Raw genomic sequence first — 15,179 nt, 5'->3', positions numbered from 1 at the left:
AAACGCTCCAGCGACAGATGTTTTGCGATAGTCCTCGAGTAGATAGGTTACGGGATTAGTACGCTGCACTTTAACAATTTTAAATACTTCGGTTGTCCAATTTGGTGTGTAACCCTTCTCAAAAAGTTTCTTGTACTTGCTAACGCGTACCGGGTCACCTACTTTGAACTTTGCCGGAGCGGCAATCTTTATGTTACTATATACTGTTTTTAAAAGTTTATCAGCGATCGCGGGGGTGACGTCGGCGTGTTGCATGCCGATCGTTCGATGCTTGCGCGCGTTGTAATCCGATACGAGTTCCGCCAACGCGTCGATCCACTTGTAAGTTCCGTTCAGCGTAAACATCTTCCACATGTCGTTCTTCAGCGTGCGATTGAATCGCTCCACAACCGATGCCTTCAATACCGAATATGTAGAATAGTGATTGATGTTATGTTTCCGTATAAGCCGTTGCACGTCGGCGTTAAATTCTTTCCCCATATCGGTTTGCATGTTTCTCTGGCATCTCTTGCTATCTCGAATTATCTCGGCGATAGCGTCAGCCGTCTCGCTTCCACCTTTATTCTTGAGTGGTATGGCCCACGCGTACTTGCTCAACACATCGATGACGGTGAGTATGTAGTGATAACCTTTGTTGAAACGAGAATACGGACGCATCTCGACGATGTCGGCTTGCCACAAATCATCGTATCCCCGCACTATGACGTGTCTTCGGGGAAAATGTTTTTTCGCCGGCGCGTGCAGTTCGTTTACCAACTGCCGTCTCTCCAAACTATGTTGTTTCATCGCTTCGTCGACTTTTCTCGATCGCCGTTTGTCGCTGCTTGTTTTAACGCTCATTTCCGTTCTTGACCCATTCTTGAGCCGTTCGTAGCCGTTTCTGACCCGTTCTTGAACCGTTCTTGACCCGTTCTTGAGCCGTTCTTGAGCCGTTCTTGCGTTGTTTACTTCCGTTCTTGACCCATTCGAAAATCGTTCTTGATTCGTTCGCAGCCTTGTTCACAGTCGTTTCTAACCCGTTCGTAGCCTCTCCTGACCCGTTCGCAGCCGTTACTGACCCGTTCGCAGCCCTGCTTGAGTTGTTTGTAGCCTTGTATGTAGTCTTTAATGACTTGTTCGTAGCCTCGTTCGCAACCCTGCTTGAGTTGTTCGTACCCTCGTTCGCAGCTGTTGCTAGGCCGTTTACTACCACTACCACTCATTGTAGTTAGATAGCAGTTCGATAATCCTTCGTAGCCGTTCGATAATTGTTCGTAGCCGTTCGATAATTGTTCGTAGCCGTTCGATAACCGTTCGATAGCCGCTCCTAACCCGTTCACTGCTGCTCATTCAGGTTGATAGCCGTTTCTGAGTTAGCGTTAGCCGCGCATTGAGGTTCGTTTATCACAATCTGTATTGCCCGCACATCCTTCTCGAACGAAGTCAGCTTCTCATCTGATTCTTTCTGTTGATTCATCAATCTTTTAACGCAGGATTCCACATACAGTTTGTTGACGGCATCAGTGTCAGCTTCAGGTTGCATCATAGTCTGTAGCGACACGACACAGAGCGTTTCCGCGCACGTAACTTTTCACCAATCTATCCCAATGATCGCTTGTGCCGGTTGCATCATTTCTTGGTTCGAATAATCCAAATTTGTTGATAGGCATTTTTTTCCCCCGATACGAGTGACGCTGATCGACTGATTAGATTTGTCGAGACACCATTCAATTTATAATAATGCCTGCTTCGCGAAATTCCTCGATGATCGACAGGATCTCATTGTCGTGAGCGTTGTGGCCAGCTCGGCGCGAAGCGTCCAGCAATCGTACCCGATCCACTAGCTCGTTGGGGTCATCCCAGTGTATGTAATCGATTTTATTGTCGGTTAGTGCCATCGCGTGAGGCATGAATACTCTCTTTTCAGATTTTTTCTTTTCAATCGATATCAATGGTGCGATTATATGTTTGTACTTGTATCCCCTGTGGTTTCGTAATTGGCCTTGTGTGTCATAATTGCGTTTATGCGCGTTCGTCGCCAATAATATGCTCTTGTATTTATACATCCTCCGTGTAAATGTCATCATCGGGAATTCTCTTGAAGATCAATTCGTATAATCCTGGTGTACCGATGTACTTCACTTCGTCTATAATTATAGAGTCATATTTGTCAATGTCGAATCGTTTGTTACCGAGACGCATTTCATCCTTATCGAAATAGACACCGTACACGTGATCGATTTTCCTTTCTTTGTCGCCACCGAGGAGAGTGCTCATGTACGAGTACTCTTGTCCCAGTGGTCCCAAGTGCTTTCGCAACATTTCTCGACCTTCCAGCGTTTGTAATGTGTTTCGAACAAACGATGTTTCGAGCGTGCTGCCCGAGGTTTCGAAAACATTTTCGTTTGCGAGTGTTTCGGGTATCATAGGTTGTACGATTCTCGTTGTCGCGAACGGTGTAGAGCTTATCATCGGTTCATCCAATAAAGCATTCGATGTACGCGGTGTCGATGAGCGATTCGGGTTTGACCGTTTCCTCTTTTTCGGTGTCGCATCATCCTTCTCCTCTTCCAACTCCTCCTCCTCCTCCTCCTTGTACCGCTTGATGGGTAAGATTTTAATCTTTGCGGTAATTTCCGGCTCGTTATTCACCGCGATCGAGTTGTCGACAATCTTTTGTAGCGGCTCAATAATAGGTCTAAAATGGGTCTTGACCGCGATATCGTCATCGATCTTACCGGTCTTCAAAGCGCGATGTTTCTTGCGGATTGCTTCACTCGTTTTCGCAATCTCCTTCGCTATCTTTTCACGTTCGCGAATATTATCGTTCTCAACCATGTCGGTAGAGTGTCGAACGCTCGTGTTTCACCTCTCTCGACAGAACATCGGCAACGACTAATTGTTTTGCGGTATCGCGAACACGTTAAATCCGTTTCTGTATCGGCCGTTCGTAAGCGAGCTATCCTTATCTATCACTAGAAATCCATACTTTTGCTGCCAACAAGTACGACATAATTCACTGAAATCCTCATATGACATGTCGGTATTCACGTGATCGTTGTACACATGTTTCAAGTTGGTACCGTCCTGTTTAAACAAGATTAGCAGGTTTGCGTTGTCGCGTATAAGATGTTTCGGTATTCTTGCGTATGTCTGACAGAGATAGAAGCAGTCGACGTTCGAGTGGCGTCCCATTGAAAAGTACTCTCTTATCGTATTTTGTTTGTCACACGCCACGTCATCGAAAACGAAAATCGAGTTTGGACATGCTTCGCTCGGTGGAATGACGTCACTGTTATTGGAGAATGTAAAATAGCCGATTTCATCGATCGACGTCAACAAATTCTCCAGATACCGATATTTTAGCTGTTGCAGCGATTTTGAGTACACGTACACGTTTTCAAAGCGGACGCCGTGCGGGCTTTCTATCAAACTAATCAACACGTTAGTTTTACCGCAATTCGAGGGGCCGCAAACGATCGCGCGTATAGTAGTCGGCAGTATCGTACCGTGTCTACGCATCTCCGCGTTGTCCCCCATCGATCGTAATCTGGCGTCGTAATTCGTCACGCACATCGCGAAAGGTTGTCGCACGAAATTCATGTTCACACTCCTGATTGGATCGAACGTCTGCCTATTTATAGCTGCGCGGAACCGCGAATTGCTCAGTAACGAAAAAATGTTTGTCTTGCTATCAAGTCCTTACGATATTTGTAATTTGAGCGCCGAACAGCTACAATTTGTGTCGAAAACAGTTTTATTGCGAATGTGCGGCAATTACGTTCACTGCGTGTGGGACAAGCTTCCGGAACATATAAAGGCGGATTTGGAGATTCAAACTTATCGCCGCTGTTTCGAATTGTATATTAAGACAATTGTTTTTTGAAATGATTTTAATTTTTCTCGAGAGATTATTCTCTCTCCATGATTGATGAATATTTAACTCTAAATAATAATCCGCGTATATCGCAATAAAGTATTTTTTATCTCATGCAACTTATATACATATATGAATGACGACAGGTATAAATAAATTAATTTCAAAAAATTTTGATACAAAATAAAATTAATCTAGATGAAAAGTACACAGTTGAAAAATTTGTGTTAAATTTAACAAATATCACCTGTCCCAATATCAACGGTCCACAGAAATTTTTGTGTTAATTTAACATAATACGGATATGTTAAATGGTGACACGAATATTGTGTTAATAGATTAGATTAGATTAGAAACGTTTATTGCTGCCCCACTTGAGGATTGCAAGGCGCTTTTTCACTTAAGGAGCGGTCCCAAACCTTTACACAAACTTTACTTCCACTTATAATCTATCCTTAACCTATGACTTAGCCTATACAATATACAAAAAACAAAACGCCACGCCACTCCGCCTTACTCTCGCCCTATCTCTTCGCACCATTTACCTCTCTTTCATCTCTCTCTTTACGCTCTAACTACCCCTCCACACACACTCTCACCCTCCCCCTCCTATCTTACGCAATCTTATTACTAGCTTACTCTAATGTTGGACCTCCGCTTCCGGCTACTTCCGCCTTCCCTCCTCCACTTTCTCTCTCTCACTCTCTCCCTCTCCCCCTCTCCCCTCACCGCCTTCCCCCTCTCGCTTCCTCCACACGTCCACACTACCGCATCGAAAAGCCATACTCTCCTCCCCCAATTACCCCCAAATCTCCTCTTTCCTATCCCCCATACTTGCCCCAATACTGCTGCCCCCCTCCTCATCCTCTCCCGCACCTGTCCATCCTGCCCCCCATTCCTTTGTACTACATATAGCCTAAATACTTGTACTCCTTTACCTCCTCCAACTTCTTTCTCTTCCAATACCAACTAGCTTTCTTCAGCCTCCCTCCCCCCTTCCTGCACCTCATCACCTTCGACTTGCTCTCATTCAACTTCAATCCCTTCCCCTCCAAATATCTACCTAATTTTTCCATCCTCTCCCAACCTCACTCCTCCCCATCTCCCTTTCCTCATCTCCTCCTCCAAGTCCGCCATCATCATATTAAACAGCAGCGGACTCAGAGGACACCCCTGCCTCACTCCCCTCCCTGTCCAGAACTTTTCTCCCCTCTCTTCCAGTATTCAATCCCTCACACCATTCTCTAATCCACCCCCCTTCCCCCTTCCATATCCTATTACATAATTCCCACACCCTTCTAGCCCCTCTCCGCCATATTTCCACACTTCTCCTGGTATTCCATCCACTCCCACCGCCTTCCCATCTTTTATCCTTCCTATCGCCCTCCTAATTTCTCCCCTCTCTATCTGATCTTCCTGATCTTCCACCTTCTCCCTTATCCTCCTGCTTCCTCCCAACACCACTCTTGACTCCACCTCCCCTAATAAATCCCTAAAATAACTGTTCCATTCTTCCATCTCAATCCCTTCTCCCCCCCTCCTTTCCCCCTTCTCCTCTCTTTCCTAATTACCTCCCATACCTGTCCCTCCGTCCTCGCTTCCACTGCCCTCCTAGTCCATTCTTCATTCTCCTCCTCTTTCTTCTTCCTACATAATCCCTTGTACTCCTTCTTTCTTCTCTTATTCTTTTCCTCTCTAATTCCTTTCCCTCCCCCCCTTTTCTCTTCCATCTTTTCAACTCCTTTGCCACCTCCCCCTTATCTTTTCTGCACTCCTCATCAAACTACCCTCCCCTTTTTCTTCTCTCCTCCCTACTTTCCCCCCCATTTCCCTTATTTAGCACTTCCTGTATTTTTCTTTCCATCCTCCCCCACTCCACCTCTACCCCTCTCTCTTCTTGTTCATCTCCCTGCCTCTCCCCTATCACTCCTAACCTCTCCCTGAATTCCTTCTTCCCCTCTCCCGACCAGTTCCACCTCTTTCCTTACCACTACCGGCATGTGGTCCGAGTCAATCCTATCTCCTATCTCTACCCTCATAATTTCCTCCCTCACCTCCTCCTTCACAATCACATAATCAATGACTGATCTCCCATTCGGCCCCATGTACGTCCAGCTCCCCTCCTCATCTCCTGCTACCCCTCCATTCACAATTGCCCACCCTATCTCCTCTAATCTTCTCACTAACAATTTCCCTTCCCCATTCACCTTTGCATCCTTCGACCTTCTTTCCTTTCCCTCCTCTTCTCCCCCCCCTATCCTTACCCTTCCCCCCAATTCTCCTGTTCTAGCATTAAAATCCTCCCCTATTATCGTTCTAATCCCACCTCCCTCCTCCTCCGTCCACTCCCTCATCTCTCCTAATTTCTCTTCTAAATCCCCATTTACGTTCACATCCACCAATCTCCATCTCTCCCCCTTTTTCCTTATCATCACCTCCATCATTCCTTCCTTCTCCGCCCACCCTTTTCTTCTATTCCTAACCCTTTTCTTACCCCTACTACTATTCCCCCCATTGCCCTTCCTTTCCTATTTTTCTTCCTCGCATATTGCACCTCCCACTTAAATCCCACAGGTAACCTCCCTCTTATCTTCTCCCACCCTTTTTCATCTACCCATGTTTCTAACAAGAACATTACGTCCCTTTCCCTTATCTCCTCTCTTATTTCTTCCTGTCCTCTTATTCCCTCCTTAATCTCCTCTTTAATTTCTCTTCTTATCTCTCTCATCTCTCTGATTATTTCCTCCTTCCATTCCCTCCCCATCTCTCTTATGTTCTCCCCCATCCCTCCTGCCTCCTCTCTCCTTCCTGTCTCTGGCGATCTTATCACCTTTTTACTTTTCCTAAATAACCACTGTATGTCCCCTTTCTCCTCCATCTCTTTTCTCAATCCCATATCCTCTAATTCATCCCTTTTCCTTTTTAAAACCTCTTCCGGCGTCCCCGTGCTAGCCCTTCTCTCCCTCTTCTCAACATTCTTTATTCTTTGCACCTCATCCATTTCCCTTCTATACTTCTCTTACTCTATGTCTAGTGACTTTTCTCGCGCCACCTACCTTTTTCTCTTTCCCTATACCTACTACACCTGCTCCGATCTCTCTACACCTGTTCTCACCTATCTCCCTAATTGCTGACTCACTCCACCTGCACCACTTTACTCTCTTCTCACCGCTCTTTTCCCTTCTCTACCAACTCGCCTGCAATCCCCCGGCTTGCACTCACTCCAGATTCTCACTGACTCACTCTCTCTCACCTCTTCTCCTCCTCCTACCTCTAATAACCACTCAAAACACACTCTCTGACAGCACTCCAACCTTCTATCACGCAACCGGAAACGGAAGTCCGAATATTGTGTTAATATTTTAGCATAAAATAAATGCAAACTTCAAATAAACTTAAAATAAATTTTGTGTAAAATTAACATAGTTTTAATGTAAAAATTAACTAAAAATATTGTTAATTTTACATTTTATCACCCCCACTTATATTATAAAGTAAAATTAACATTTTTTTCTGTAAATTTTAACAGATAAATCTTGTCACTAATAATACGGAACATATTTATTGTGTAAAATTAAAAATAGATATACATTGTGTTATTTTTACACTTTTTTTTAGTTGTTTTAATAATTTAACATTTGAGTCCAATTAACATAACAGCAATATGTTAAATTAACACATGAATGTGTTAAATATTTAACACAAAAGTTTTAACGGGGTCCGTTTTTAACAAGAAAACACAAATTTTCCAACTGTGTAATAGGGTTATAATAGGAGACGAAATACCTTGCAAATTACGTTAACGAAATGGCTTTTTAAATTGGACCTTTTTATCGCAATATACAATGACTTGCACAAGTTCACAAATGACTTTTGAATTGATGAATTTAATTTCATGTTTGCGTTGGCATAGGTATCAAGTTGCAATCCGTTACGACGACTCATCTATAATTCATTTCTCGGAATAATTTGCATTTTTTTAATTTTGTATAGAATTATCCGCAAGAAAGATTAAATGAAATTTGATTTTCTTATCAATTAAAATCATATTTTGCACGTTTATTTTAAAACTCACACAAATCAAGCTAATGCTCACAAATAATACTCATTATTCAATATCGAAATGGCGTTTTAATTACTGTAAGCGCAGATGAACGGCAGTAAAGAAATTGTTCTAAATCCCTCAGTGAAAAATAAGATAGAATATATTTGGCTCAAGATACAATATAATTTGGCAATGTCAACGGTATTAAATTCGAGCGAGGACTGTTCCTTCCGACAGTTAATCGGCTGTATTTATTTCTTTCGCTTAGACTTCTAGATAATTCTTGACTTTTCGGTTATTGCTTTGTCTTACGACCTCGTCAAGGTAATCGGAGATATTGTTTTTACTTGGCTGTCTCACGAAACAATCCGAGTCGACTTACACTGTTTTTGTTTGCGTCCATATTATAATGCCGAGTTTGTCTCGAGTAAATATAACGGTCGAGACAAGTACTTTTATTATCGATTCGCAATATCTAAGATAAATTATTCACGCGATACAATATTATAATTTAAAATAATTCCGATCCTACATTACTTTGTCGTATCTTTCAATTTTATAGATCTGATGCACAGCATGACAAATCATTATGTAACACGTAACGAATAATTTCACGATACATGCTACAATCGCATGATAACGTATTATCTTCTTCACTTCTTGGAAAATGTACATTCCTATATGATTATGTTTTCTTAAAATACAATTTATAAATATGTAAACAAACATGTGCAACAGATGAATGAAAATGTCTATATATTATTATTTATCAATTTATACACTTAATTATTAATGAAGAATTTTGATTAAAGTAGCCAATCTTTTCTAATCTTTCAATCCCGAAAATAAAAAAACAAGATAAAAATTATATTTTTGACAAAAGTTGTAAAATAAACATTAAACTGAGTAAATGGCAATATGAGCCTAGGCGCTGTTAATAGGGCGCAATTTTTTAAAAAATTAAATGTATTATATAAGCATTCAAACGCACATCGTTTATTTAGATCCAAATTATCTTAATAAAATATTCGCGGACGTTTCGGATCCTTCTTAGGGCCATCTTCAGCGCAAAAAAAAATCTTAATACCGAGATTAACATAGAATTTGTAGATGAAGGATATTACAAGACACAACATAAGCAATTGATTATCGCAAAATAATTGTGTAAAATAAATGTAAAAAAAGATACAACACAAATATACAAATAAGCAAATGGCATTAAGACATGTGGTTTTGAAATAGAGAAGCTCTAAATAAGAAGTACTCGTGATATAGTAATTTACATGTTACTATGATCTAATCAGCGTGCAGAGTTAGAGAGTGTGCAAGACTACGTTAGTGCGTCTTTTATTGAAATTCGGTCCCGGAAAAGTGTGACAAACGCAGGCACAGAGATCCGCGTCGGTAATTGCTACCTCGGTGTCCTGGTGAGAGCAGGGTGTCTTTGCTCTTTGTCATCTGCGGCACGATGAGCAATGAGTTCGGTGGAGTCGGCGACACGGTAGAAGTTTGCGGTGAGGTAGCCAGTGTTAGATTGGGTAGCGATTGACCCAGACTCGAATACGATACTTGGACACTCAGCGTGTTCGGCGTCGGTGATTTACTCAATAACGAACGCCTGATTCGGACAATGAGTTTTAATAGAGATGTTATTACAGTCCATTTACTTTGCGATTCATCAATGTGAAATCGCGAAAGTTTGTTGACGTTTCAACATCGCGCTCACCTTATGTGCATGGATCTGTGATTATGCCCGGAACTCGATTCGCCACCTTCCTCCGACGACAACGAACTCGACGCTCGCGGTTGTTCGTTCGTCTCCACGCTGACGTTTCTGCTCGGATTATAACTGGGTAGAAAGCTGCTACTTCCCTGAGACGCGCCTTCCATCTCCATACTACCGCTAGAAATGATGGAACGCATTTTATAGGCATTTTAAATACAACAAGACTTCGAGATTTCTTTTTTTTTACTTTTCGAAACATACGAGGTGTGTTCAAAAAGTATCGCGAATTTTGTGTTTTTTCAAAAATTATTTATTTATTCATGAATATCTATTTTGTCCCCTTCAAAGTAATCCCCATGAGATATTATACACTTGTGCCAACGGTTTTTCCAATCTTCGAAGCACTTCAAAAAATCATTTTTTTTTATCTTGTTCAGCTCCTCCTTCGATGCCGTCTTTATCTCGTCAAGCGTAGCGTAACGTCGTCCTTTCATGGGCCTCTTCAGTTTAGGGAACAAGAAAAAGTCACAGGGGGCCAGATCTGGGGAATACGGTGGCTGCGGCATCATTAGTGTGTTGTTTTTGGCCAAAAAGTCGCGCACAAGCAACGATGTGTGAGCAGGGGCGTTATCGTGGTGCAAAAGCCAATTTTTGTTCTTCCACAAATCCGGGCGTTTCTGGCGGATTGCTTCGCGCAAATTGCGCATAACTTGCAGGTAATATTCCTTATTGACCGTTCTACCCTGTGACAAGAACTCATGATGCACCACGCCCCTGCAATCGAAGAAAACTGTAAGCAAAACTTTCACATTCGACCGAACTTGGCGCGCTTTTTTCGGTCTTGGTTCGTGCGGCAGCTTCCATTGAGATGATTGAGCTTTGGTTTCCACGTCATAACCATAAACCCACGATTCGCCACCAGTTATGACCCTCTGGAGCAAATTTGGGTCGTCGCGGACAGAGTCCAACATCTCATTAGCAATGTTCATGCGATGCTGTTTTTGGTCGCAATTGAGCAATTTTGGTACGAATTTCGCGGCGACCCGTCTCATGCCCAAATCATTGATAAAAATCGAATGGCACGAGCCAATCGATATGTCTAGGTCCTCAGCAACTTCTCTAACGGTGATTCGACGATTGGCCAATACCATTTTCTCCACTTCATTAATTTTTTCGTCTGTTGTTGAAGTGCTCGGGCGTCCGGCACGCTCTTCGTCGTTCACATCTTCTCGGCCTTCTGAGAACATTTTGTACCACCGATAAACGTTGCTTCGGTCCAAGGTAGCTTCTCCGTATGCCACAGTCAACATTCGGAATGCATCCGCGCACTTAATTTCGTTTTTCACACAAAATTTGATACAGGTTCTTTGATCCATTTTTTTGAATAGGTAAAAATCGAAGACGATCCAAAACACGTGCAAGCAAAGCAGCTGTCAACAATTAAGTGAACATTCAAAATGGCCGAGCTTGTCGGCATAAGTGAGAGACATGAGTACCAACATAACGCCACAAAAAAATTCGAATATACGTAACCCGCGAAAATTCAAAATTCGCGATACTTTTTGAACACACCTCGTACCTATGACTATGAGCGAGACTGCTAACATGTGAGGCTCTGCTACTGCCACGCGGAGTTCTTGGAAAGGTCCCCTCGCACTCTTCCGTTTCGAAATCGCCGTCGCCCAAAGTACTCGGTTGCCTGCTAACTGGTGCCAGATTCATTACTGGCTCGGCACCGAGCGACGGTGCTTTCATCAATACGAATTGTTGCTGAGCGTGTCTCAAGGATTCCATCCACGACTGAAAAAGCATGTGGTACTGTTAGTTTAAAACAACTTCCGCTCGTAAACTAGAAACCGCATTAGCTAAAATCATGAAGGTTTGCGGTTTCACCGACATCGACCAATTTTAACTTTAAATTTAATTAATTCAATCTTCTCTAGATTATTAAAAAATTGCATTATGTATATACATGTTGTTAGTTACAAAGAAAGATAAAAATTTAATTTCAACTATAATTATATCTAGTTAAGCGACATTAGTGAAGACCGTCGTTAATGAAGGTACACTACAAACGAATCTAAATCGAACGGAACAGTGAATCAACATTCCGCGAACTTTGTCGTAATTCGTGATGTTTGTCGAGTCACCTTGGCTAGTTTCGGGTCACCGGCGCTCAGGATTAAAGCGGCCGAAACTGTCCCGTACTCGTTAAGATAAACCAATCCTATACTGGACGGTTCTTTGACCTCGTGTATTCGTATGCGGTCGACAACATACGGTTGCCTAATGATCTTAAACATTTTTTTCGTTGTAGATTTGCAAATCAATAGCATGTCGGTCAATAATAGTACGTGCACTTCCATCTGTAAAGGATAATTAATAGACCGTAATTTCTTATTTCAACACAGTGAGAATTAAATAATTGCTATCTTTAAGATATAGAAAAAAATTAGCTATAGAAACTACTTCATAAAATAAGTCAAATTACAACAGAATTATTTTCAATTATTTCGCTTATTATTGACAATCATGGATATTCTCTTTTAATCTCATATACTTATATTTCTGAATATAGTTTTATTTTATTCATATAAAAGTAATTTTGATCTGACTAACAATAAATAACATTGTCGCATACTTTGCTGGTGGCGTCTCTGAGTTTCAAATCCCCCTCTCGAAGGAGGGTTCTCAGGCTGCCCTTCGGACACCCGGGCATCGGCGTCGTGGTAATGTCGAGATTGCTGTACAGTTTGATCAGTTTCTCCACCTCCTCATCGAGACCTTTAGATTCCACGACGTCGTAACTCTCTAGACGGGAGGCTGCGCTGTCCAGCTTAGGAGCCTCCTCGTTTTTCCTCAGGGCCGCGTTCACAGACGCCACGAAACCGTCGACGGACCAGTGATGCAAGATTTCACGCGCGACAGCCACTTCGCGACAGTCATCTTGCAGTGGAGGAGGTAGGTCGGCAGCGCAGAGCGCACCGAAAAGATGAGAACCCTTGTCCTTCGAACATTTGTAGAAGAGGACAGGTATATATCTTTTGTCCTTTATTTTCTTTTGATAGAATAGAGCTACGAATTTCGAGCGAATCCGGAATACTGGCGATAGCGAGTAGGCGATGCAACCCAATATGCAAAAAGAAAATATAAAATATAAAAAATATATTTAATATTATAAAATAATATTAATAAAATTAATATATTTTAAACATAAATTAAGTAACTTATATTTAAAATTTTAATTAAAAATAATTATTAATTAATAATAATTATAAGTATATTTTATATATAAAAATCCACTCTTGGCCAATATATACACCTTTCTATTAAAAAAGATTTTTTATCTTTAAAGAAATAATTGTAATAAAATAATATTTTAATTTATAAATATTGTTTAAGATTTTATTCTTTTTATTCCCTATTTATTTTGTACTAATGTACGACGTACATATTGTTGCTCAACGGAAACTGTGAGAAGGTGGTGGTTTCTTCCGTCAAAAAATTTAAAATATTGTATATTGGGAAATGTATTTCAATCATTATATTCGGCTTCCCGACGAGCCGTGTTTACCTTTTTTGCGCGTGTTGATCGTTTTACCGCGCGTCTCGTCTTGTCAAGCAGCTCTCCAATCAGCTGTTTGACACAATAAAATCTAGCGACAGGTTTTTGACATTTATGTCTTCGAAATTCGTCGAGTCAGCTGTAGACCGTTTTACTATAAACATCTCTCGTTTTCGAGCAATTAGCTCTTGATCAGTATATATATTTCGCTTTAACAAATAGTATAAAGTAACGAAAAATATGTGTTGAATTAACGAAGCCCCGAAAAGCTCGTAAGCGAAGTTTTGCAGAAGCTTGGCTTACAGACGACCGATACAAATCTTGGGTATGTAAAGTATCATCTGATAGTAGTCTTTATTTTATTGCAGTGTTACGTCCTGTGGACTGCACGATTCTTTTCTCCTCCCCGATTTACGCAGATTCGCGTTCCGCGAACATATTAATTATAAGACCGAAATTAGTTATAAGAATTAAACGGAGAAAGACAGTGATTGTGAAACAACTCGATCGGTGAGATTACGAAACCTACACTTTGATCAATAAGTCATAGGTAATGTTGAAATATCACGATCGACACACGCTATCAGTAGACCAAAGATCGGAATTAGGAAAGAACTCTTCATACAAGGAAGCAATACGTTGCGCAAAGGGGATTAAACACCGAACGTATGACTATGAGTCACAAGAAAAGAAGACGCCCTTTGCCCTATAGGAAGGGCAGACGAATAGTATAAAAGCAGCGAATCTTCCAAGAATGCTCTCTATTAATTCCGCCTACGTCGTGGCAGTTACACACTTCTGGATCCTCGCATTAAACATATATTTTGTGACCGTCGGGGCTCAACAACCAGCTACCAGTCAACCTACACCTTCGCCCACACCACTCGAAGGAACCATCGATCCTGAAGATCAACCTATAGCTGCCAACCCGCTCACCAAATAATATACAGTGAGTACTTTCATTCTTCTACGATCACGGAAGTGAATAAATCCCCGGAATCGCGACTAAACTTAATAAGTAGTGGAAATCGCTGCCTCGTCGAGCATTGAAACGCGCTCTCCGATTGAAACGAGACGATCAAAAGCCAACGCGAATCCTCAACCGCCTCATAGCACATCAACGTTACACACACACTCATATATAATTGTTTATACATGTCCACAAATTCAAATGTCTAATTCTCCGAATATTATTAAGATTTTATTTTTTTTGAATAAATAATAATTATTTACATTACGCGAATTTAAAGTCTTATTTAAACCCCTGCGTTTCTTCATATATCCCCCGAGATCGCACAAGGTCCTATCCCGCGTAAAAGGGATTTAATTCCCTTACCGAAAAGGACCGACGAACGGACCCCTGAAATAAGCCAGGTAAAAGCGACTATCCAGTCGTTGACCTGCAAAAGGGCCAGACAGTCCGTTCGACCCGAAATCACTCCGATTTCGGGAAAACGCTGTTACGACCTTCGAGCGGCCTTTCCTTCGTGCAGGCCAGGACGTAACATACGTTTAATTGGGGGCTCGTCCGGGATTGAAATGTGCGATCTTTGGGAATAGGAATGAGTAAAGGGACTAGAAGCACAACGGACAAAGACGAAATAGATGAACTTTACAAGACCGCGTTAGAAACACCACACAGAACACACGTGAATCTAAATCAAAATTCACAGCATCTACGCCTCGACACGTACATTTTTTAGGAGATTCTAATTTAACCGAAATAAGTGAATTACCCGACGAATCCGACCAAGTCGAATTTATTGACTCAAAAAATCAGATTTTCAAAATTAATATCGATAATTCTAACGGCGAATCCGGAGGTCCACCAATAAACATGGCTAACGCTAATCCTTTCGCCACTTTAAAATACGCGGTCGAAGCCGTTCCCTTTTTTGACGGTAGTAACACCCCACTAAATTATTTTATTGAGGGATGCGAGGAAGCAAAATCTATGCTCCCTAAAGAGGCAGAGTGTCAATTCGCT

General features: G+C 41.6%; 1 protein-coding gene across 1 annotated transcript; it reads right to left on the bottom strand.

Moving 5' to 3' along the window:
* Positions 1-9,248: 9,248 nt before the first annotated feature.
* LOC145947718 (uncharacterized) lies at positions 9,249-14,888 on the bottom strand. Its single transcript, XM_083057495.1, has 6 exons — positions 14,864-14,888; positions 12,269-12,573; positions 11,778-11,993; positions 11,207-11,427; positions 9,628-9,804; positions 9,249-9,519 (listed from the first exon to the last, which is right to left on the bottom strand). The coding sequence occupies exons 1-6, from the start codon at positions 14,886-14,888 to the stop codon at positions 9,249-9,251; spliced, it is 1,215 nt and encodes a 404-aa protein (XP_082913621.1).
* Between the last annotated feature and the right edge of the window lie 291 nt (positions 14,889-15,179).

Source organism: Prenolepis imparis, unplaced genomic scaffold (genome assembly GCF_030444845.1).
Source record: "Prenolepis imparis isolate NDT839.2.m4 unplaced genomic scaffold, iyPreImpa1.0 SCAF_127, whole genome shotgun sequence".
Taxonomy (NCBI): Eukaryota; Metazoa; Arthropoda; class Insecta; order Hymenoptera; family Formicidae; genus Prenolepis; species Prenolepis imparis.
Note: the sequence above shows the minus strand (reverse complement) of the source record. Positions and strands in the feature narration are given on the sequence as shown.